Source organism: Pseudochaenichthys georgianus, chromosome 12 (genome assembly GCF_902827115.2).
Source record: "Pseudochaenichthys georgianus chromosome 12, fPseGeo1.2, whole genome shotgun sequence".
In the NCBI taxonomy this organism is placed as follows: domain Eukaryota; kingdom Metazoa; phylum Chordata; class Actinopteri; order Perciformes; family Channichthyidae; genus Pseudochaenichthys; species Pseudochaenichthys georgianus.
Genome location: NC_047514.1, coordinates 7,745,431 through 7,767,679, shown reverse-complemented (window position 1 = coordinate 7,767,679; position 22,249 = coordinate 7,745,431). Strand labels below are relative to the sequence as shown.

The window sequence follows — 22,249 nt, the reverse complement described above, 5'->3', positions numbered from 1 at the left end:
GAAGTATTTTTACACTCTGTAAAATATTCTCTTATACAATCTTTAAAGCAAGATTTGTTTAAGCTAAATATTATCCTAAAGGAAAATAAGTTAAAAACCATGAAAGCAGTCTTTCTTATTTATTTTTTACCCCATCCTCACAGCTGAACCAAATAGCTTGGCATTGGCCAGCACAGAATAGGATGTTACATAATGTGCTTGGCAAGGATTGTCCAAGCCTGATTTACTTTGGTGTCATTTTCACCTAGAAACGTGCTCCAGTAAGGAAGACTTGAACATTCTTTAAAAGAAAAAGGAGCTATACACACACAAAGTCATTGGGCATATTATCATGTTGACCCCTGAAATGATCTTATTTATTGCTGGTCTTTTTTTTCTCCAACATGGACGCCAGATTGATACATGTGTTTGTCTAATTAACTTTGACTTTATTAAAATGTAGGGGTTGTACAAGCTCAGTAATTTCATCATCCACTAAATTAACAGTGAGGCCCTTAGCAACCTTCAGAAGGAGGCAGGAAGGCCCCTGTATCCGTTTTATTGAAGGACATTAAACTGCTTATATCATAATTTATTCGTCAGTCAAATTAAAATACCCATCAGTAAAGCAACAACCTTATTTATATGTTAACCTTAACCTGTACAAGTGATTTATTTATAATTTAAGTGCAAATAATAAAAAAAATATTTGTATTTGGCTGGAGTTTAACCCACATTTAACATCATTTTTAGTCATGGCTGAAATGTATGTTGTAATATCTTCAAAACCTCTATAGACAACAGGTCAGTAGTGTTTCTGGTTTAAGCTACAACAGCTGGTATATAAAGGGCTCAGACAAACGAGTAACATATCGTATCCAATTTAGAAAAACAACCTCAATATGATTTTTTTTTAAAACAAAAGTGTGGGGTTATAAAGCGTTGAATCACAACAGGACCATTTTGTTTAGTCCCAGGGGATGTCTCCAGAAAACCTGTTCTGTTAGATTATATTGAAATAACCAGATTTAACTAGACCAATTTCGTTTTTTAAGCATCAAACTTAGAGTTAAGTGCTTTATAACCGTGTAAAGAAATGCAAATAAGAGTGACATTTACCTTTGACACACAGTAACGACATGGTAAAGCTTGTCCAGTGATAGTCCAGTAGTTTGACACAGTTTGTAGAGCAGCTCTCAGTGGAGATTTACTTCGTCGAGTATCATTGTAAACGGTGAATTACTTTTTCAAATCACTGATAAGCTCCAAATCGACGTTTACAGGTGGTTTTCCGAAGCTGGACTCGGGCAGAGAGCGGCAGCCCCCCGCCACGGCCACGCCATTATTACAACTCTCATCACAGCTTTTCCAGACTGACGAACAACCTGAGAGCACCGATAGAGGCGGGGTCTATGCACCTGTCACTGGCGTCTGAGCTGACCAATCAGAGTACAGTACCGCGCTAGAGGGCGGGGCCGATTAAAAGATATCCGACCAATCGCTGAGAGGAACGGGTTGGAGGAAGACCAAGCTAAAAGATTATATTGTGCAATACTAATTATTATTTCAAACAAGATAAACATGACATATTCATGGTTAACTTGTTGATATATCATTTTTTATATATTTTTTATTGTAAATTTCTTTGAATATATTAATAGGATAACACTTTGTATTGCTTAAATTGTATGATGGAACCTTTGAAAAAAAAGTCGAATTATTTAAATGTATGTATTCTTGGTGATTTTTTTGACTATTTTTTTCCATTTTATGGATGCCAATATTGTATTAGGCTACACTTTGAAAAGGTTTACATGATATGTTAAGCAAAACAACACATGCAATAGAAAGTTATATATTACCCTTAAGACAATGATACGTTTCCACTGTTAATTACAATTGAATGTTATTTTGTACAAAGAAATGCATGTCAGCAGTTTTTTTGAGTTTGTCTGTCAACAAATATGATGTTTTTTCGTATTATTGTTGTAATGTATAGATCCCTTGATGTGACTTTCTTTGTCATTAAAATGGATGACTGGTTGTGTATATACACATTTCAATTTGAGCACCATCATTTCTTCTTTTATGATAAAGCTATTTTAATAATGTTTATAGTAGTTAGTCTCCTGTATTCATTAATAATATGCCTTTTCACACAACATTTATCTTTTATTGAATGTGAATGGTGACTTACATTTTAGAGTTTTTGACTTTTATTCAGAATCAGTTTTATTACCAAGTAGGTTTACAGGATTTTTTTATTTAGTATATACAGTATGGTGCATACAACTATTATTGAATCTGAAATCACACAAGATCCCCAATCTCTGACTATTTTGTATTTCTCATGTCATAGTTTTATACTGTAATGAATTTGATCAATGCATTATAACAATTTTTTGCTTTAAGTATTTTATCTATGACATTACTGTAATATGTTCGGTGGTTGAGTTAAACTCTGTTAATACAACAACACAACAACTGTTAAGGGTCAAGTCAGGTCAGCTTTATCAAACCCTTGTACCCCCTATTATTGTTCACACACAAAATACTAGGAACACATTATAAAGCCATATAAACATATACTCATGTTCTGTCCGCTGTCTGCTTTTCCTATTTCCGAATTCCCATATTGACCCAATGTCGTCCTTTTGAACAGATACGACATAAACCAAGAGATCCCAAAGAAGCTACATTTAATAATAATAATAATAATAATAATAACAATACATTATACTTGTATAGCGCTTTTCTAGAAACATTTGGTACATTTACATCTATAACACACACCTGCAGCAGAGCTAATACCAAGCCAACAGCACCTCCCTGTGTGATAAATAAAAACTGTAGTATCAACGTGTAAGCGGAACCATAGTCGTACGGTTTTTGCAGCCTTCACCGTAGCGACGTTTTTACCGTTGCACCACTGATGTAACTTTCATTTCCTCCTCGTTAAGGGTCATACACATGAGAACAGAGTTTGTAAAGAGTCACATTTACGAAGCCGAAACTAAATACAATCACTCAAATTCATTTGAATGATGCTACGGGCGCTGTGTCGGACCGGCGGGGCCCTTCTGCAGGTAAATTAAACCTTTATAAGCACTTCCGGCGGCATGTTAACTTGGGGAAAACCCGTTGGTAAAGTGGTTGTCATTCAGCGTGCGCCAGGGTGTTATTAATCCACGAAATGTCCCTCTTTATTTGGATATAATAACTCCTGAGACCGTGCCAAGTTAACACGAGAGGCACACTTTATTTAGCTAACCACTGACTGACATGCTAATCGTTCATTATGGCCTGGGAAATGCTATTTACACATGTACACTTTTCACATACCAAATGCATACTGTATTTCAAATAAATACCACGAGCAAATCAGAAATGTTATGTACAGTTTGGAGGCTTTCGATAGACTTAATACATTGATTCGTCAAAAATAAAATAAATGTTCAGTTGCAGCTTTATCTATATTCATCATATATATTAAATAACACTCTTTGCTGCAGGGGCTTTGGTTTCACAAGCATATTTTATTTATTTGTTTGTTTTTCCTGCCTGTTTGCATGTGTAGCAGACCCAGCGTGCGGCGCCGAGGCTGTGGGTCACCCCGGCCCAGCAGCGATGGGCGTCCAGCCTTCCCATGAACACCGTGGTCCTGTTTGTGCCGCAGCAGGAGTCCTGGGTGGTGGAGAGGATGGGTCGCTTCCACCGAATCCTAGAGCCGGTATACAGCCTTTGTTGTCAGAAGATTCCTTACCAAATACTGTCAAATATTACTGCGGGGAAACAATAAACACATTCTCAAAAACACTGCTATTTTTCCTCTTTTAGGGTTTAAACTTCCTCATACCTGTACTGGACCGAATTGGCTATGTGCAAAATCTCAAAGAGATGGTCATCGATGTCCCGGAGCAGTCTGCAGTATCTCTAGGTGAGGGGTAAATCAAGTGTCCAAAAATAAGTGTGACAATTATCCAATTTGAATTAAAAAAAAAATAGGAAATCGCAATATGGAATAGTGCAATATTCAAATTGCAGCAGGCAGAATATTTGTTGGAGGCTAAATATTTGTGGCACAGAAACTCCTTCTCGAGGGAACTTTGGGATTTTAGCCTTTGCAGATAATTTACTGCGCTTCAAACCTTTATTAAAAACACTACAGGAAAAAGAAAACCCCAAAAAGCATAATAAGGCCTCTTTAAAGCATTTAAATTGTGCAGCTCCTGTGACAGCAAACACTATTTATTTTTAATGAGTGCTTCTTGTATTTACAGATAATGTAACGCTACAGATTGATGGAGTGCTTTACCTAAGGATCCTAGACCCTTACAAGGTACGCTGTTAAGAACTGCTTCAATTAATACAATAATTGTTGTTTTACCTCGGATTACATTAATACTAGCTTTACCTTTTTAATTTGTTTGTTCCCAGGCCAGTTACGGTGTGGAGGATCCTCAGTATGCCGTCACACAGCTGGCACAGACCACCATGAGGTCAGAACTGGGCAAACTCACACTGGACAAAGTGTTCAGGGTAAGGGCAAATACTGATTCGATAATAACTTTTATTATTGTTTTGAATGAACTGAATTCAATAAGAAATAAATAGGCGAGAAAGAAATACAGAGGTGGGTTGGGGTAATGAGGACTTTTAGAGTAATAAACAAAGATACCTTTTGCCAGGGGTAGACATTAAGGGTAAAATTCCACAGTGGAATTGTATTGTCCCTGGCCCCACCATTGTAACCACTGGCCCGGAGCATTCGTCCAAAGAATTGACTAATAATGAAGAAAATGAACACATTTGTTGCAATAGTAATTTATGCACAAACTACATTACTACAACATTTGAATAATTGGTTCTTCCTCATTTTCCTCAATTGTTCATATTTGGTTTATTAAAATAATAATATTGTGGTCATTGTTAAAAAATGTCTGCTATTATCATTATGATTATTATTGTTTGTATAATGCGCTTTCTGCCTTCCTGTCATTAGGAGTTAGAAATGTAATGGCTATGTAATAGCCTAGATTAGAACCGTCATTCTCCTAAACTTCTAGGACATTTCCCCATAGCGAATACCTTTATGTTCTACTCTTCACTTACTTGTCAGCATAGGTCGGCATTGATGTACAGAGCCGACAGAATACCTTGTTTATATTGGCATCGTATTGAAGCCAACTCCATCGATCAAGCCAGCGTGGCTCTTCTTCTCATACTCCCTGTCCCTCTCCTTTAACTCCTCCGGTGACTTTCTTTTATTTGAAGATTGTTTTTTGCCCGGCGCTTGGCCGGTTACCGCTGGTTTTAAAAACATGTTGGCAAATGGTTAGGTGGCGCTAAAGTCTGTAGGGAAGGAGCGCGCTCCCGCACGGGAGACTGCTCGCGCTGCGCTCTACTCGGCAACAATCGCCTCACGAAACGCGATGTTGTAGCGTTAATAAACGAAACAATGGTCAAAATACCACAGGACAATCTTTTTTTTTAAAGCAATGTTTTTAGTGGTCCGAGCAGGCAGGTGGAAAGTACGTTATGCTGGCTAAATAGTGCTTCCGGGCCAGCGGGCCATTTACAATGTCGAGCCCTGCTTTTACACATACGGTTTATAACGCAATATTGTTTTATTATCAGTAGCTGCAACACATTTTTAAAGCCGTGTTATCGATCCTTCAATAGGAAGTACTTTGAAGACTTATTTGCTCTTCTTTAATACGGACAATGCAAACGATTTAACTTGACAGAGATGTGCTGCGTGGTTCTAGCATAGGCTAGTTTTGAAACCCTTCTCAAATAAAAACTGAAAAGGAGAACAAATGACTGCTTTATTTCACATTCTTCTTCGGTATAAGTTGTCATACGCACTGCAGTCACGTAATGTTTGTTTCTTTGTCCCCTCAAAGGAAAGGGAGTCCCTCAATTCCAACATTGTCCAGTCCATCAACCAAGCCTCAGACGAGTGGGGGATCCGTTGCCTGCGTTATGAAATCAAAGATATTTATGTTCCCCCTCGGGTAAAAGAGTCCATGCAGATGCAGGTGGGGGCCAAATATTTTTCCTTCAACAAATGCTTTTTGTGTCACATATACGTTTGTTTCAGTATATTTCATTGAGATTGAAGAAGCGAGAAAATTGATAAACTTCAGAATTTGTATTTACCGGCCATTCAAATGAAGTAAATGATTGTTGTCAACAGATTTTTAACACATTTTCTTATATGAAAACAGAAACTGTAATCCTAGGAAAACATGTCGGGTCTTGTTGACTGTACTAACAACCCTATAAAGTGGCATTATACCGGTGAGGCTGGATAAGTTAGTGAGCTGTATTAATCACAGGAAAACACACTTATGTATTCCCCCTGTGTAGGTGGAGGCTGAGCGTAAAAAGAGAGCCACAGTGCTGGAGTCTGAAGGGACGAGGGAGGCGGCCATTAACATCGCAGAGGGTCATAAACAAGCCCAGATCCTGGCCTCCGAGGGAGAGAAAGCAGAGCAGATCAATAATGCGTCTGGTGGGTGCACTTCAAAGACCCAGCTCAGTTGTTTTGTACCTATAGTTTTTTTTTGGTTCTGTTTTCTGCCATCTCTGCTGTGCTTAGTTATGGTTGTTAGGTTCAGGATGCAAGGCTTAACATCTTGTATCCCTATGGAAGCCTATTTCTGCCAGTAAAAGATAGAAAGTGAGATGAAAACTTCGCCTTCTGATAACCAAAGCTGTTAATAATATTATGATGACAAACTCAAAAAGTGGACTAAGCGTCTAACATTTGACTTCACTTTAGTGTTTCCAATGTACGACTTAGCATCTCAAAAATACTGAACTCTCAAAATAATGATAAAGCATCTCAAGTGTGAATTAGCTTTTCAAAACAAAGAGAAATTGTGTCTAAAGACTTGATACTTATTTAGAGATAACAAGTCAACATTTGCAGAAGTGTTGCCCTTATGACCTACAGGATTTCTTTGGATCAGGACACAAGTGAGACGTTATTAATGGACAAAGTATTACTGTGTTTCCCCGCAGGAGAGGCTCAAGCAGTGTTGGCCAAAGCAGAGGCTAAGTCTAAGGCTATCCGTATGCTGTCAGACGCTCTGACCGAGCAGGTGAAGAGGAGTTTATCTTTTTCAATGAGCTCTATACGACCATTGTCTTATTTTTCAAAGTTGATGTATTTACCTTTGTTGTACAATGCACAGAATGGAAATGCGGCGGCCTCCCTTAGCGTGGCTGAGCAGTACGTGTCAGCTTTCTCCAAACTCGCCAAAGAGACCAACACCATCCTCCTGCCCTCCAGCACCGGGGACATCAGCAGCATGGTCACACAGGTACGTACACCAGCGTCATTATCTCAGAGTACTTTATTATCCAGGGAAAAAGGGCTTGTGTGACATTTTCTTCATTTTACAATGAAATAAAGAAAAGCTAAATAAAATAAAAAGATAGAAACAAACTATTTATATGAATCAGAAACAGGTTTATGCCAATACGTTGACACATACGAGGAATTTGTCTTGGTGTACATAAAAAGCAAGAAAAAAAACCAACAAATAAAATGTAAACTACGTTAAGATATAGGCAAGTTTATTTATATAGCACTTTTCAGCACACGGCAATTCAAAGTGCTTTACAAAATAAAATAAGACAGAACATTATTTACATGAAACCTGGATATACCAAAAAAAACGACGTGCACTATACTATTGCAAAGTACTTGGAAAAATAAAATATGTGCAGTATTGTTATTTAAACACATTAAAATAGGAATGGGAAGTAAAAAGTAACATTTATTAAGTAAAGTACAATGTCTAATTAAAGATACAATGAAGTGAAATCTAACTGCTGTCTGAGTTTGACAAGTGTCAATGTTGTAAACTGAAACTTGTGTTTTTAGTCACCAGAATGATTCTCTCTTGTTGTCTTCAATGCATAGCAATAATTGTTCTCATTCTGTCCTCCTGCACTCAGGCTATGACCATTTACAGCTCATTGGCAAAGACGAGCACACATGTAGTGGAGGAGAAGAAGAGTGATGATGATGGGAACAAACCACATCAATAGCAGGACTCAGCGGACACAGAATGAACTCTACTGACACAGAACCACAAGCAGCTACAGTTATGTTTTCAGTTATTGGGACTCCAGGGCATCGTCGTGAGAAAAGCTTCACACAGCTTCAACTGACAGGACAGAAGGAAAATCATGTCCTGTCTCTGAGGATTTCTAATCTTCACTGACTATTCTTTACGTTTCGTTATTGTCTGATTGGGAAATTAACACATTTTTAGCCAAATATTCTCACAACAGTGACTTTGGCTGGCGAGAGGGAGAAATAGATTTCAGGTTTTTGGGATTCACCAGCTTCTGGGTGCAAAATACGGTCGTGCAGTAATGATTTAACATCATACGTTAATTATTTGTACTTACATGACCTCAAGTGGACTTAAAGGTTTCAAAATATAATTAAAACACACAATCTTGTTAAATGTATTTGACTTTTGATACCGATATTGAGGGCTGTCTTACATAAGCTTTCAGGTTTGTAATATGTCTTCAGCCTTATTGGGACCAGCAGCTTTGAGTTACATGATGTCTGACTGTTTGCTTCATAATGCTGATAAGTTTTACAAAATTAAGTTGATTCACAAAAAGCATCACCCTAAAAGCAACCCTTATCCAGTATCTACTTATATTATTTAACAATACCTTATTAGTTAATTGTAAATACACAGCCGGCCCTATAGGAACAAATGTCCAATAATTGTCTTTTTTTTTATGTCATGAGGTTCATGAAGTACAAGAAACAAAGATTTGTGAAGTGGAATTAGACTAAGTAGGCTACGTTTGAAAATATACACGTTGGAAGAATACTGCATAGACGATCCTAAAGAAACACTTGGACTTCTTCAGATGTTATGTTTGGGAACCCTTGACTGTAAATGAATGAAATCTTACATTATAATTTGAAAAAAGACGTTAAAGTTGCCCTCCATGTTATGGGTCACTTTTTTGGTATGCCAATGTACAATTACCATGACAATACAATGTAAAAAAGGTGTTTAATTGGGTCTGAGTGTCAATAAATCAATGTATAAATGTCCGACTATTGTTTTAAATCAGTAGAGGTATGTTGAACTTGCCAGGGTTCATTATTCGTTATAGGGATACATGGTATTGTAAATGTAGTCGGGAATATTTGGCAAACTATAAGACGACAAAATAAATGCTTCAGTATTGTAAATGGGAAATACTTTAAATTGAATGACTTTACATTCAAAATCATCTAAACAAAGAAAGTATATCTGTTCTAGGTACATTGTCACAAGATTACAATTCGCAGTGGACTGAATTTGGTTCCTCAACATAATGACGGAGGGAAACCTCTTTACTCACGTCCTCGCTCTCCCATCTGTGATACAGTGTGTTTCAGCCCTCTTCTTTGCCTTACAGGAAGCTTGTAGTTACAGTCTACTACGGTTTGCATTATAAATTGTTTTGCGTATTAAATTATAATAAAGCAGTTCAGCACTATCCAATTTAAGTTTCCTTCTGTTTATTATAACATGGCATCTTTAAGGGTATAGCCCATCATGACGACGTCAACAAGAACTTTCTCTACAACCATGTTAAAGAGGCAACTCAAAAATGTAGTAATAGAAGCAGCAGGCTAACTAATGTTTTATATAAAACAAAGAAAGCTAAATGTTAACGTATTACTATTTACTACACCCCTGGCCCTGCAAGCGAACAGTGGAGCGAAATGTCTGTCTGAAAGTCCGGGTGTAGGGAAAAAAACACAAACAACATTTCTGCGTTACACAGAAAACCACCGTCCTCATATTTCCGCCGGGTTGCACGCACGCTGAAGTTCCTAGCTGCTGTCACCAGCCTCTAATCTCATCGTACCGGAGTCCCAATGAAGGTGAAGGGGGTGTCGCGCCGTTCTCTATTTACCTGAGACACCTGTACCCTTGTGTTGTTACTAAACACACACACTCACATCCGCCCTCTGGCAGAGAGAGGAAGAAAACCCGACTGCTGCAAGGTCAGTGACAAGAGCTAACACAAGCTAGCCGCAGCTAACAACTTACTAACGGTCTCTTTCAATGTTACTAGCATTAGCATCTTGTTAGCCCCATAGACAGGTTTATTTGACTGTATTTCTGCTTGAACCTGTATGTGTGCAGAATGAAGAAGCTTCCAGTGCTCTCCCTGCTCCTCTGGGTGTGTGCGGTGTACTTTGTGGGCATTTACCTGTTCGTCGGCGGGTTCCTGCTGGTGAGGCTGGAGGTGAACCGGACCAGTACCTGCGGGGACGTACTGCAGCCCGGGGATGTGCTGCAGCCCGGGGAGGAACCGGCCGACTTCTGCCGGGTCCAGCCTCGGTTCCGCCGGGCAGTCCTCCTCATCATCGACGCCCTCAAGATCGACTTCGCCTGGTTTGACCCCAACAACACGTCTCCGAGACCTTATGAGAACAAGCTGCCCGTGCTGGAGGAGACAGTCACATCCAGGCCTTCCCACAGCCGCCTGTATCCTTTCCGAGCTGACCCACCGACGACCACCATGCAGAGGATCAAGGGCTTCACCACTGGCTCCTTGCCTACCTTTGTGGATGTAGGCAACAACTTTGCATCCAGTGCCATCCTGGAGGACAACCTCATCCACCAGTTTGGGCAAGTGGGTGAGTAGATACACGGATGTCTTTATCGTGTGTCCTCTGCAAGACTCTCATTTAGGATGTTCTGCAGAATTGAAGAAGATAATCTATCTTGACAGTTCTTTACAACCTGTTAAGGGGAGGTTAACGCCATCAAAGGGCTGCTGCTGCTCTGCTGACTATGCTCCAATGGATGCTTGTGGTAGGGCAGGACAAGCACAGGTGTGGATAATATCGTTAATGATGGCTTCTTCCCAATAGATTTCCAATGTCATGAATGAGTGGCACGACAACTCCATGCATCATCTAAATGGAATGGAGCCATCTTTAATGTTTTAATTCATACTTTATGACATTGGTTTCAGTCATTGGGTCGTTAGATTATTCCTGAGGGTCGCCATATGGTTGTGGAGTAAAAAAAACAAAACATGGTCAATTGCTTTTAAATTGCATCGCCTACAATGTTGTAACTTGTGATCAATGTAATTTAGTTTTAGCTTTAGTGCCTACTGAAATCATATGCCAAAAGTGGTGAGACACGAAAAAACATGAAACCACCTGCTAGCACATATTAGTTAATCTACCACTGTAGAGCAGACAGTTTATGAGCAATCAAAGCCTTTGCTTGGTTGGGTGGAGATTTGCAAACACAGACAGGGTTATTCTGGGATGTCACAACTTGAAAAAGTTGCGAACCACTGCTTTATCACACCTCAAAATCTTCCAAGTCAATGTCACTGATGGCATATGCTCTGATTTGAACTCCCTTCACAGGCAAGCGCGTGGTCTTCATGGGCGACGACACTTGGGAGAATCTGTTTCCGAAGAAGTTCCACCGCTCGCTGCCCTTCCCTTCCTTCAACGTGAAGGATCTGCACACGGTGGACAACGGCATCCTCCAGCACCTCTACTCCACTAGTATGTATTTACCTCGGCACTTCCGTAGCCTTCTCGTATCGCACTCGCGCTTCACACCTCTCCATCTGTCACTTGCTGTTGGTTTTCTCAGTGGTGGGCGAGGATTGGGATGTCCTGGTCGCTCACTTCCTCGGAGTGGACCACTGCGGTCACAGGTTCGGCCCCGACCACCCGGCCATGGCGGACAAGCTGACGCAGATGGACGGGGTCATCAGGTCAGGAATGCCACATCCGAGACATCTTTGATGAGTCTCTCCCTGAAATCCCTCTGACCATATTCCCGTTTTCCCTCCAGGTCTGTGATCGACCGCCTGCAGAACGACACCCTCCTGGTGGTGATGGGAGATCACGGGATGACGGACACGGGGGATCACGGCGGGGAAAGTCAGAAGGAGACGGACGCTGCCATCTTCCTCTACAGTCCCTCCCCTCTGTTCCCCGGACCGCCAACCCAGGTCCGTAGAGCACCGCCGGTTTTAGAGAGGCCCTATTATGCTTTTCCCTTTCCTGTAGTGTGCTATAGGTTTGTGTGCATGTAATGGTCTGCCTAGGCTAATATCCAGCATGAGGAAAAAGAAGACCTTTTTGAACATTAAAGCATGTAAACATGTCAGAGTTAGAGACGCACCATACAAATATGAACCTGAAAATTAGCATAATATGGCCCCTTTTTTATTTTATGATCAAGAGCTCAATAAGATGAATTTCTAGATAATTACAGGGCTCGACATTAACGACTGCCCGATGGCCCGAGGCAATCTAGTATTTAGCTCGGGCAATGAAGCCTCACCTGCTGGTTGCCCGATCGGGCAATCTATTATGGCAATTGTGGAGACGTGTCAGCGCCTGACAGCGGTCACATCGGTTGGAAAACGTTGCCAAAAGTCGGTCAACCCGTCTTTCTTCATGGACGTCGCCATTTTGTGTGCTTCGCGGATGCGCTCTGCTCCTCAACTGCTGCTCGGGTCTGCTCGGTCAGCTTCCGGATGAGGAGGCATTCGTTCGACCAACTCCGCGATGTTCGGGCTGGCCCGGTCAATACGATTTCTATACAATGAATACTACCCGGACAATGAATCGAATCAGTAAACTAAGTCATTTATTTATTAATTCTCAGGCATAAATGGCAGAGTACTATTTATTTGTATTACATGATGCAGGTCATTAATTTGTTGTGCATGTGCAGGTCATGAAATGCAATAATATTTTCACATGCAGGTCATTATTCAAGTACTCCATGACCACCCTGAACGTGCAATTTGTTTGTAATTAATAATTGTATAAAGCAGTTATTTCAGGCTGGTTTCGACCTCTTGCCAATTCTTCATTTCTAATAAGCCGGCCAGTGTACACTCGAGGTCTCCCAGACTAACAGTAGATAACATTACAAACATTTTTAACAGGGGCCATAATAGTGTAAATAATGTTTGTTTTGGCAGTTATAACTGAATGTAATGTTTTCTACTTTTTTACATCTGGGAAGGCATTTGCCTTCATCAGATGGAAAGTGTTTTGACCAACAACTTAAGTATTTCTTATAGTTATGCGGGGCATGCAAGCGAGCAAACACAAACAAGAATTCATGCAAACAAACAAGTGAAATGAAGAATACAATTGTACAATATAATATTGTGGTGGTTCATCTTATAATTCAGTCTAAATACACCAGACAGCATCTAAGACCTGCACAAATCTAAATGTTCTAGGGGGAGGCCCCCCAAACCCTTCGTGCGTCATTTCGTCCGCGCACATTTTTCAGGGCAATCTATTGGGCTCAGGGCCATCTGTAAATGAGCTTAGATGGCCCACAGGGCCATCTCCCAACATCCTTAATGTCATGCACTGAATTAATTCATCTTAAGAAAGATTATTTCAGTTTATTGTGGAGGATAAATGGACAAAGAGAAGATAATAACCAATACATAATATTATTTCTGTGTTTTATCTGTTGTAACTTTGTTCATGCTGCCCTTCTTGGCCAGGTCGCTCTTGGAAAAGAGATGTTAATCTCAATAAGACTTTTACCTGGTTAAATATAATAAACATTTGAAATATTTTCAGAAGAACAAAAAATGCTGTCTATCTGACGATGTTAGCTTCTTCCTACATCTGTATGAATTCCTATTCGACACGGAGACTCAATTTTCCTCATGATTCAACTTATCTAGCAATCTCCCTAATAAATACCACCGCGGTGGCAAATGACTTCTTCATTTAATGGAGTCATTATTCATAATCTGCTTGCCGATAATTTACTACGCCAACCTTTGGGAGATTTGTGGAGTTAGGTGCTCAAACATCTATTTGTAGATGAATCAAATTAATCCAAGCTTTCAATTAGTTAAGTAATTATAGGCAGTTTGCATTCGGCAAACGTTGAAGATGAACTTTCCCTGCAGATTTATCTTCTTGAAACTAAATAAAAAAAAAATAAAGCCTAAATAGGTAGTGATTTAAAGAGGATATATTATGCTCATTGTCATTTGTATTTTGTGCTTCAATGTGCTGCAGCACCTCTTTTCACCCTCTGTCTGAAACCAGAGCCCAGTCTGCTCTGATTGGTTAGCTGCCCAGCTCTGTTGGGATTCGTCAACTGCTCACAGATGTCTCGCCCCTTAGCTATCACGTACAAAATTCAGCTGATGAAATGTAAAGTATGAGCACAGGCGTAAAAACACGTCATATGGTCAGTGAAGCTTCATTAGACAGAATCTATTTAAAGTTTGAACAACATTACATTGTTAGCAAAGTAATGACTTATTTCAGAAGGTAGATGTAAATGAATACAGGACCCCAGCCATTACTAATGGGTGTTCTACCAGTTGTTTAAGCTGAATCACTTTAACACCCTGGGCTGTTATTCTCTCACCTTTGCAGAGTGAACCGGACGTGGTGCCGCAGACAGACCTGGTGCCCACCCTGGCTCTGCTGCTGGGGGTCCCCATCCCGTACAGCAGCGTGGGCCAGGTCCTGCTGCCCGTGTTCTCCCCCCACGGGCAGACAGGAGGTGCAGTAGGAGGTCTCAGCCAGCTGGAGGCGCTGTGGATCAATGCTAAACAGGTAGGACCTTCAGAGGACACCATTTAAATATCTTCACCAGGGATGGAAGAAGCATTGCATCAAGGTGCATCATATTCTATAAGATACTCTCACATTTCTCTCATGAGCTGTTTGTTAAGATGCATTTCTTGGTTGATTTAGTTTAAGAAGGAGAACTTTCTTATCTGTAAAGTGACACTTTTTCAGATTATCATAAATATTCAAAACCAGTGCATTTGGAAATAAGTGGTTTTCATTGGAAAGGAAGGGGATGAAAAATGTTGATCTGAAAAGTAAATAAAGCTGTCATACTAATGTAGAGGAGCACAAAGTACCATGTTTACCTCTAAGATGTAGGGGAATTAAGTTCCATTTAAAGTAAATACTCAAATAAAGTAAAAGTACCTTTTTAAATACAGTATTTAAAACAAATTTTTTTTTTTCAAACATATAGAACACGTTAAGTAATCGTGTTTTTTGTCTGTTTCTCGAATTCACCTCACCTTACCTTGTTGCTCCTGAAGGTCAACCGTTTCCTGGAGACGTACTCCGGCATGGCCAAAGACATCCCGGCGGAGAGCCTCTCTCAGCTGAAGTCGGAGTTCTCCCGCCTCTCCTCTGAGTACCTCGCCACGGTCAGAGAGGGCCGCCCCCCCTCCCCCCGGCTGGCCGCCTCGCTGCAGGCCTACCTCACCTCGGTCAGAGCCACCTGCCGCGCCACCTGGGCCCGCTTCAACCCGCTGAAGATGGCGGCGGGCCTGGCCATCCTGGCGTTCGCCTGCCTGACGTGTTTCATCGTGTCTGAGCTGTCCCTCGTCTTGATCCGGGAGAGCGGTCCTGGTTTAAAGCCGCCGGTTCGCGTAGCTTTTATTGCGGGCGTTTGCGTGGCGATCGGTCAGATTGGCACGCAGGGCTACGTGGAGGCGTCATGGTGCCTGGCTGCTGCCGCCCTCAGCTCAGAGCTCGTCTTCCTCTGGAGAGCCCGCCGATCCAGAGCTGTCCCCGAGGAAAAAAACGGTTCTAAAGCCCCGAAGAGTCCCAGCTGGCTGACCCCGCGTCGCCTCCTCCTCCCGTCTCTTCTGGTCCCGCTCCTCCGCTGCGCCTCGCTGCTCTCCGACAGCTATGTGATCGCAGAAGGTCGGGCCGTCACCTTCCTGGTGTTCTCTCTGGCTCTCTACATTCCCATCCATCTCAACTGGGACGGCCTGCTCCTCCCCTCCATCCACGACCCTCTGAAGGCAGCTGGCTTCCTGCCTTCCCCGGCCCTGTCCCCGTCGACCGTTAGGAAGGAGAGCGGCACCCTCCTCGCCTGCCTCGGTGTCCTGGTTGGCAGCCTCTACCTCTCCCTGTCCTTCCACGCGTGTCGGGAGGAACAGGGCTCCTGCCAGCCGTCCCCCTTCCTGTCCCCCCTCTCCCGGCTGCAGGACAACCAGCTGAAGAACCTCCACTACGTCCTCTCCGTCGTCTCTCTGGGCTTGTGGACGTACCTGCTGAAACGCTGCCTCCGCCACTACGGCAACCTCAACGCCTCGAGCGGGGCGGTGTTCACGGCGCACTGGATCCTCCCTCTGACCTCCGTGTGCCTGGCGCTGCACTGGGCCGTCAGCGCCACCCCCGAGGACAGCTTCAGGAACCTGTCGGAGCTGATCGGCGTGGGCCAGCTGGTGCTCCCCAGGGCCGCCTTCTGCCTCCTGGGACTCGGGATGTTCCTGATCTGGCTGGATCCCCTCACCGTGTTCATAAAGCCCAAGGATAAAACCCCAGCCCGGGGTCAGTCTCAGACCCCGTCCCGCTACCGAGCGAGCACCGGCATCAGCACCCAGGCCGAGCTGCACCACCTCATCCCGCAGATCTACCAGCGCATGCGTCGCTCGCTGGACGACGACGAGCAGTTCATGGGCGATGTGGACAACAGCCCCGCGGTGAAGGCCTACGGGCTGGGGACAGTCTACTCGGCCCCCTTGATGCTGTTCTGCGGCATGCTGGGAATTGGACTGCTGCTGCTGCACCCGGAGGGCATGGCTCTGTCCTTCCTCCTGCTGCTGCTGGAAATGGCAGCGCTGTTGCACATTCACGCGTCCTCCACCACCCTCCGAAGCCTGCAGGGAACCTTCTCTGGTGAGATTCACACAATCACACGTCTATTCTTCTGGGCGTTATTTGTCTCGTGTAAGAGAGCCCTGTGAGGCAAGAGAAGAACAAAATCTGTTCTCAATTCTCAAGTTTTATTTCAATTGTTGTTTGTGTTGAAAGAACACATTATATACTTTTTACTTGTGAAGTTAATTCCACTGAACACCTCCTCTCTGTTGCCCACAGCTGACTTTAACGTCCCCTGGACCCCGGTGGTGCTCTGGTCTCTGGCCGCCACGCAGTTCTTCCACGCCACAGGTCACCTCCCCACCTTCCCCTCCATCCAGTGGGGCGCAGCCTTCGTGGGGTTCCCTGACGGACACACAGGCACCCTGCTGCCCGCCTCTCTGGTCACCCTCAACACCTTCGCCTCTCACATCTTGTTCTCAGGTAGTTATTAACAGTAAAACAGAAAAAATGTGGGTCAACAAAAGGACATTTTGTAACATTATGAAGCCAAATTGTGATTTGTTTTACTAGTTGGAGATGTGAAGGATTTATATCCTGTACCAGAAATGTATTTTAATGAATTTCAATACAATTAAGTGATCTTATTATAATGTTAAAACACACTGGAAATTAGATATCTTGGAATGATTTTTTAAAGAAATGAAATCAAACAAAGCAGCTAATGTATAGAACTGTAAAGTTAAGATGAACCTGATTACACGTGTCTGTGCAGTGGCCTGTCCGCTGCTGCTCTTCTGGCCCCTGGTGCGTGAGGTGCGTGGGAGTCGGGGGGGCAGAGCCTGCGGGGACGAGGGAGAGGACGCTGTGATGGAGATGAGACTGAGAGAACACCCCCAGCAGTTCACCTCCGCCCTGCTGCAACTCGCAACACGCTACCTCTTTATTCTCGGAGCACAGGTACGTCTACAGACCGTGACACGCTTTTGTCCGGTCAGTATACCAAATATATTCGTCACCATGAGCAGCCGAACCCTTTTAAACTGCAACACTTTTATCCAACGCAACTTACAATAGGTGTATTAAACCATGACGATACAAAAAAGGCAAGAATCCTGTAAGAACATTTAGCTTACAAGCCAAACCCATTATAAGTGCTACTGCATTTGCTTCTTTTGAATCTTATCTCTATATTTTGTATTGTACGTGTTATATCGACGTAAAACTTTAACTTCTAGTGTTTGTATACCGATTTTTTATCTTTCTTTGACATTTTACTTAAAGGTGGGGTAGGTAAGTTTCAGAAACCGGCTCGAGTGCACTAAAATTTGAAAGTACACAGCCGACAAGAATCCGCCCCTTCCTTCAGACTTCCTTACAGAGCACCTCCTCCAACACACATGAACCTGCCAGCATGACGTCAGCAGACTGGTGAACGTGGCCGCCTGTTGCTGGCGAGTCATTGAAGTACTGCTGCAATGCACGCCCAATGAGGGCACGCCCAATGAGGGCACGCCTAATGACGGCACGCCCAATGACGGCACGCCCAATGACGGCACGCCCAATGAGGGCACGAGATACATTTGTGCGTGCACGAGATGGAAGGCTGACAGACAGGGTGGCAATCCAATCCAAAAGTGCTTTTTACAGTATTACGGCTTCCACAGACGACATTTTTTTATGGATTTTTTGTCAAAGCACTTAAGATATTCATTGCTATCGGGATGTTAAGAGCATTCCATGGAATATAACAAAGTGTATCTCGAGCCGGTTTCTCAAACTTACCTACCCCACCTTTAAAGAAATGTATACAAAAATAGGAATTTATTTTTGTTCATCTATTTATTGGAAATGTCACTACCATATATAAATGTCTATTTTCTTGCTAAGTGCTTCTTTAATTTCTTATTTTTATTTTAAATAATATTTTTTTTTCGTAATATTTAAAAAATGTTATTTATCGTTTTTTTCATTCCCATTCCAAAGTGGAGGAAGTGACACGAAACCCATGATTTAAGTGGGATAAATAAAAGTATTCTGATTCTGATGATTGATAGATTTCCACATTACGGCAGCATCTGTGACTGTACCAATACATTTTGTCACCAATCTAAAACATTTGGGATATTTTGTAATTGATGTTTAATAATCATTTGACGTCTTGCATGCAGTCCTTGCTTCCTCCGTGTACCTTAACCACATCACGTCGCTTCACAGGTCTTCTCTTCGGTCTGTGCTGCTGCTATCCTCAGGAGACACCTAATGGTGTGGAAGGTTTTCGCACCCAAGTAAGTGCTCGAATGAATTTTCCAGCTCACAAAAACTCTCTTACAGGAAAGAATGTTAAATATATATTGCAGTGGTTGACAGTAACACCATGTTCGTGTCCTTATTTACATCTGCTTAGCCAGAAAGCAAAGTTCCTGTCATTGATCAGAATGCATCACATTGAGACTTCAACAGAATGGAGAAACACATTTTTTCAAGATCCCCTCTCCTCAAACATTTGTTTTTCTTTAATCTATGTCCCTGACGTGTCCGACCTTGACTATTCTTACACGCAAAGTTTGCCACTAGAGGGCAGGCGCATCTCTTCACTGACAGGAGGGATTTATGTTCCAGGAAAAATCAAATGTACTTTGAATTCGGAACCCAATCACTGTCTTTTACACAAAGAAAGAATAACACTGGCAAAGAAACCTGAAATCTTGAGCGCAGATCAGACATTGTGCCGTTTTTAGATTTGTAACTGTGCCCTGGATCTCTTACTAAGATAATATTAGTAAGCTAACAAACTAACACACAGCCTGAACAGAATACACAATGTTAATAGTTTTTTACTTTATGTGTAAAACCCTGTTAAGGTGTTTAAGGATGGGAGGACTTATTTTACAACAAATATCTAGATCTTGTACTAAATAATTTGAATGGATATTTTATTTTTAATCAGATATCTTGATTTATAGATCTTATCCTTAAGACTTACTATGGAAAAACATTTCTGGAAGAATTTTCTTGTTCAAATATTGTCATGTTTTTGTATTTTTACATCTGAAATGGGGAAATCATGTTAAGGTTCCCTATTTAAAAATAAATAAAATCATAGATCTTTATAGTATGGACTGAATAAATCCCGTTTAGAATGATATACTGTATATATAGACTCTACTATGTCCTCTGTTCTCTCCCCGCAGGTTAATGTTTGAGGCCTCGGGGTTCCTGGTGAGCAGCGTGTCTCTGCTGATCGGGGTCGCTCTGGTGCTGCGAGTGGACGTGGCCGTGGGCGGATGGTTTAAGAGACTCATCCCCGACGCGTCCAGGTAGCAGAGAACAGAGGGAACGGACATGGCAGACAACACTGTATAGTTTTTATACGGACCTCTCACAAAAAACATTGCCATCTGTGTCTGACATCAGGATCTCCACAAATACGTCATGGCCAGGCCAACGCACACTTCCTGTTCAGCCAGAGGGACTTTAGGACGTCGAATCTTGGACTGACTGAGCATCTTTTGAGTCTCATTTAAAGATTTTGTACTGTAAGACGATAAGCTTGTAGACCGCCTCACTTAGCTGATGAGGTTGGAGACTTTTAGTTGTGTGTGGTCAGAGGAGGAATGTCTCCTGTTTTTCTAACTCATAGCATGGATACAACCTTTCAAGCCAGACAGTTTACAGCAGCAGTCTGTTAACAGATGGCTAGCAACCATACTTAAACAAATTTGGCCTTTTGGAGATTTTTTCCCTCCAATTTGAAAGGGAGTCTTGCATACGTACGGAGGCCCTGAGACACAAGTGAGAAAAAAAAATCATTTTCTAAATCTGCTGGAACTAGTTGTCTGTCCTGCATTTATTAAGCTGGTACAGTTTGTTACTGTCATGTCTTTGTTTTGGATAGAAATGAACTTTAATCATTTAATTAATTATACCTTGATTGTGATCCATAAATACATTGAAGAAGAACATTTAGTTATAGCACAGTTAGAAAATATAATAATACATTTATATAGCGCTTTTCCTGGTGCTCAAAGCGCTTTACAAGCATATATAATAATAATGATAATAATTTGTATATGATATGAAAAAACAAAACCTTTTAATCAAGACAAGACCACCTAGGAGTATGACATGGACCATTTTAATCGCCATAAGGGAAAAAATGTACGGAACTCTATCTTTCTGTATGTTATTCCACGTTTTGCGAGTACAATTAGAAAAACTACATTTTAAAAGCTCAGTGTACGCTGTTACATTATTCCAGCGTGTTCTTTAAGTGCCCATGTATGTGCCTCGGATTTAGAGTGCATGAAGAACGTGTGAAAGAAAATATTAAAATGCTTTTAATCCTATTTCATACATGGGATGGAGTTGCACTTCAGCCTATTATGGAGAAAATTAGATTTACAACACCTGACAAAACACTTTTGTTCACCAATTTCCACAAAATGATCCCATCAAAAACCTTTTCTTTGTTCTGTTCTTGAGTCATAAACAAAAGAGACAAAACGATTTTGATCAGAAAATGGATCACCAGAATATTCTTTCCCCCCTGCCTCATTGGGCTTCCGTACATGTGTGCGTGCAGGATTCATTGTCGGAAGAAATAAAAGAGCATGTGAATGTGTTTTACTGCAGAGGCTTTAACCACCAAAGCCGTCTGCCATCCAATGTGTGGAGCTACTTCATAATCAGATATCAAGTGCATTACACATCCTAAGTGTTTGCTGGAGGCTTTTTTTGGTATGTTTTTCAAGATTGTGAAATAACCAGCACGTGTGGTTACTGCCAATTTACATAGTATTACTGTGAACTTAGTTTTTTTATTTATTTTTACACGGTTTTGGGTTCTTAATAATTTTTTTAGGGGTTCTGATTTCTATCTCTAATGCCTATTTATAATTCCTTCTTTAAATCTCAAACTAAACTTTTGCCTGCAACTTTTATTCCCTGGAACAGGTGCCTACATTTGACCAATGCCTTTTTTTGTGTATGATGTCATTATGTTGACGGGACATTTAATCCAGTTGGTTAATTTATAAGTCAGTATCTGAAGTAAGATCTGTGACTGTTGTGCAGCTGTAGTCAGTAGCTAAAGCTAATTAGCTAATGCATGATATGGAAGGGATGTTGACTCAGAATGAATTAGCTACAGTGAAATAGTGCTGCGTTTCTCAGGCTGCTGTATGGGAGTGACTGGTCATTTAGAGCGGCTGCCGTAGTGATCAGCCCAAAGTGAAGGTTTGCCTAGGTTGTGTGATGACGGGGCGCTTTTTCTGTTCTGTTCTCAAAAGTTTAATATATGAATATCTGATTCATTATGATGATTTTTTTCATTCTGTGAGAAATGTAATAAAAGTTTTTTACATGAAAACCTCAGACGTGATTCATTTTGTGGCCGACGAGGAATGTTTGTCTATAACTTTTGTTAAGAAAGAAGGAAATTCACCAAGGTCATGAGACATATCTTTTAAATGAAAAACACAATTGTACATTATAGAAAAGGGATACATCTTGTTGCAGACTGAAAATGAACACACAAACTCTGGGTCTCAAAAGTAAAGCTAATGTGAAAGTGCCTCCACTTTTTGCAAAAAGAAGTCTATGAGAAAA

The 22,249-nt window shown here is 41.6% G+C and overlaps 3 protein-coding genes across 5 annotated transcripts in view; 2 read left to right on the top strand and 1 right to left on the bottom strand.

Annotated features, from left to right (window-relative positions):
- LOC117455825 (protein unc-13 homolog B-like) overlaps nt 1–1,330 on the bottom strand; it is a 76,262-nt gene extending 74,932 nt beyond the window's left edge. For all 3 annotated transcript variants that reach the window (XM_071204968.1, XM_034095412.1, XM_034095411.1), the window contains exon 1: nt 1,099–1,330. In XM_071204968.1, coding sequence (XP_071061069.1) covers nt 1,099–1,120 — 22 coding nt within the window. In that variant the 5' untranslated portion in view covers nt 1,121–1,330. The remainder of the gene's footprint in view (nt 1–1,098) is intronic.
- A 1,542-nt stretch (nt 1,331–2,872) lies between these two features.
- Nucleotides 2,873–9,082, top strand: stoml2 (stomatin (EPB72)-like 2). The gene is made up of 10 exons (XM_034096262.1): nt 2,873–3,065; nt 3,557–3,709; nt 3,817–3,916; nt 4,260–4,318; nt 4,417–4,518; nt 5,886–6,020; nt 6,352–6,496; nt 7,009–7,088; nt 7,182–7,310; nt 7,951–9,082. The coding sequence occupies exons 1-10, from the start codon at nt 3,021–3,023 to the stop codon at nt 8,041–8,043; spliced, it is 1,041 nt and encodes a 346-aa protein (XP_033952153.1). The 5' UTR covers nt 2,873–3,020; the 3' UTR covers nt 8,044–9,082.
- A 750-nt stretch (nt 9,083–9,832) lies between these two features.
- pigo (phosphatidylinositol glycan anchor biosynthesis, class O) lies at nt 9,833–21,989 on the top strand. The gene is made up of 11 exons (XM_034096171.1): nt 9,833–10,027; nt 10,170–10,666; nt 11,417–11,560; nt 11,652–11,775; nt 11,856–12,015; nt 14,438–14,620; nt 15,124–16,717; nt 16,919–17,122; nt 17,415–17,599; nt 18,857–18,927; nt 19,834–21,989. Exons 2-11 carry the CDS (start codon nt 10,171–10,173, stop codon nt 19,961–19,963), a joined length of 3,291 nt encoding a protein of 1,096 aa, XP_033952062.1. The 5' UTR covers nt 9,833–10,027; nt 10,170; the 3' UTR covers nt 19,964–21,989.
- The last annotated feature ends 260 nt before the right edge of the window (nt 21,990–22,249 follow it).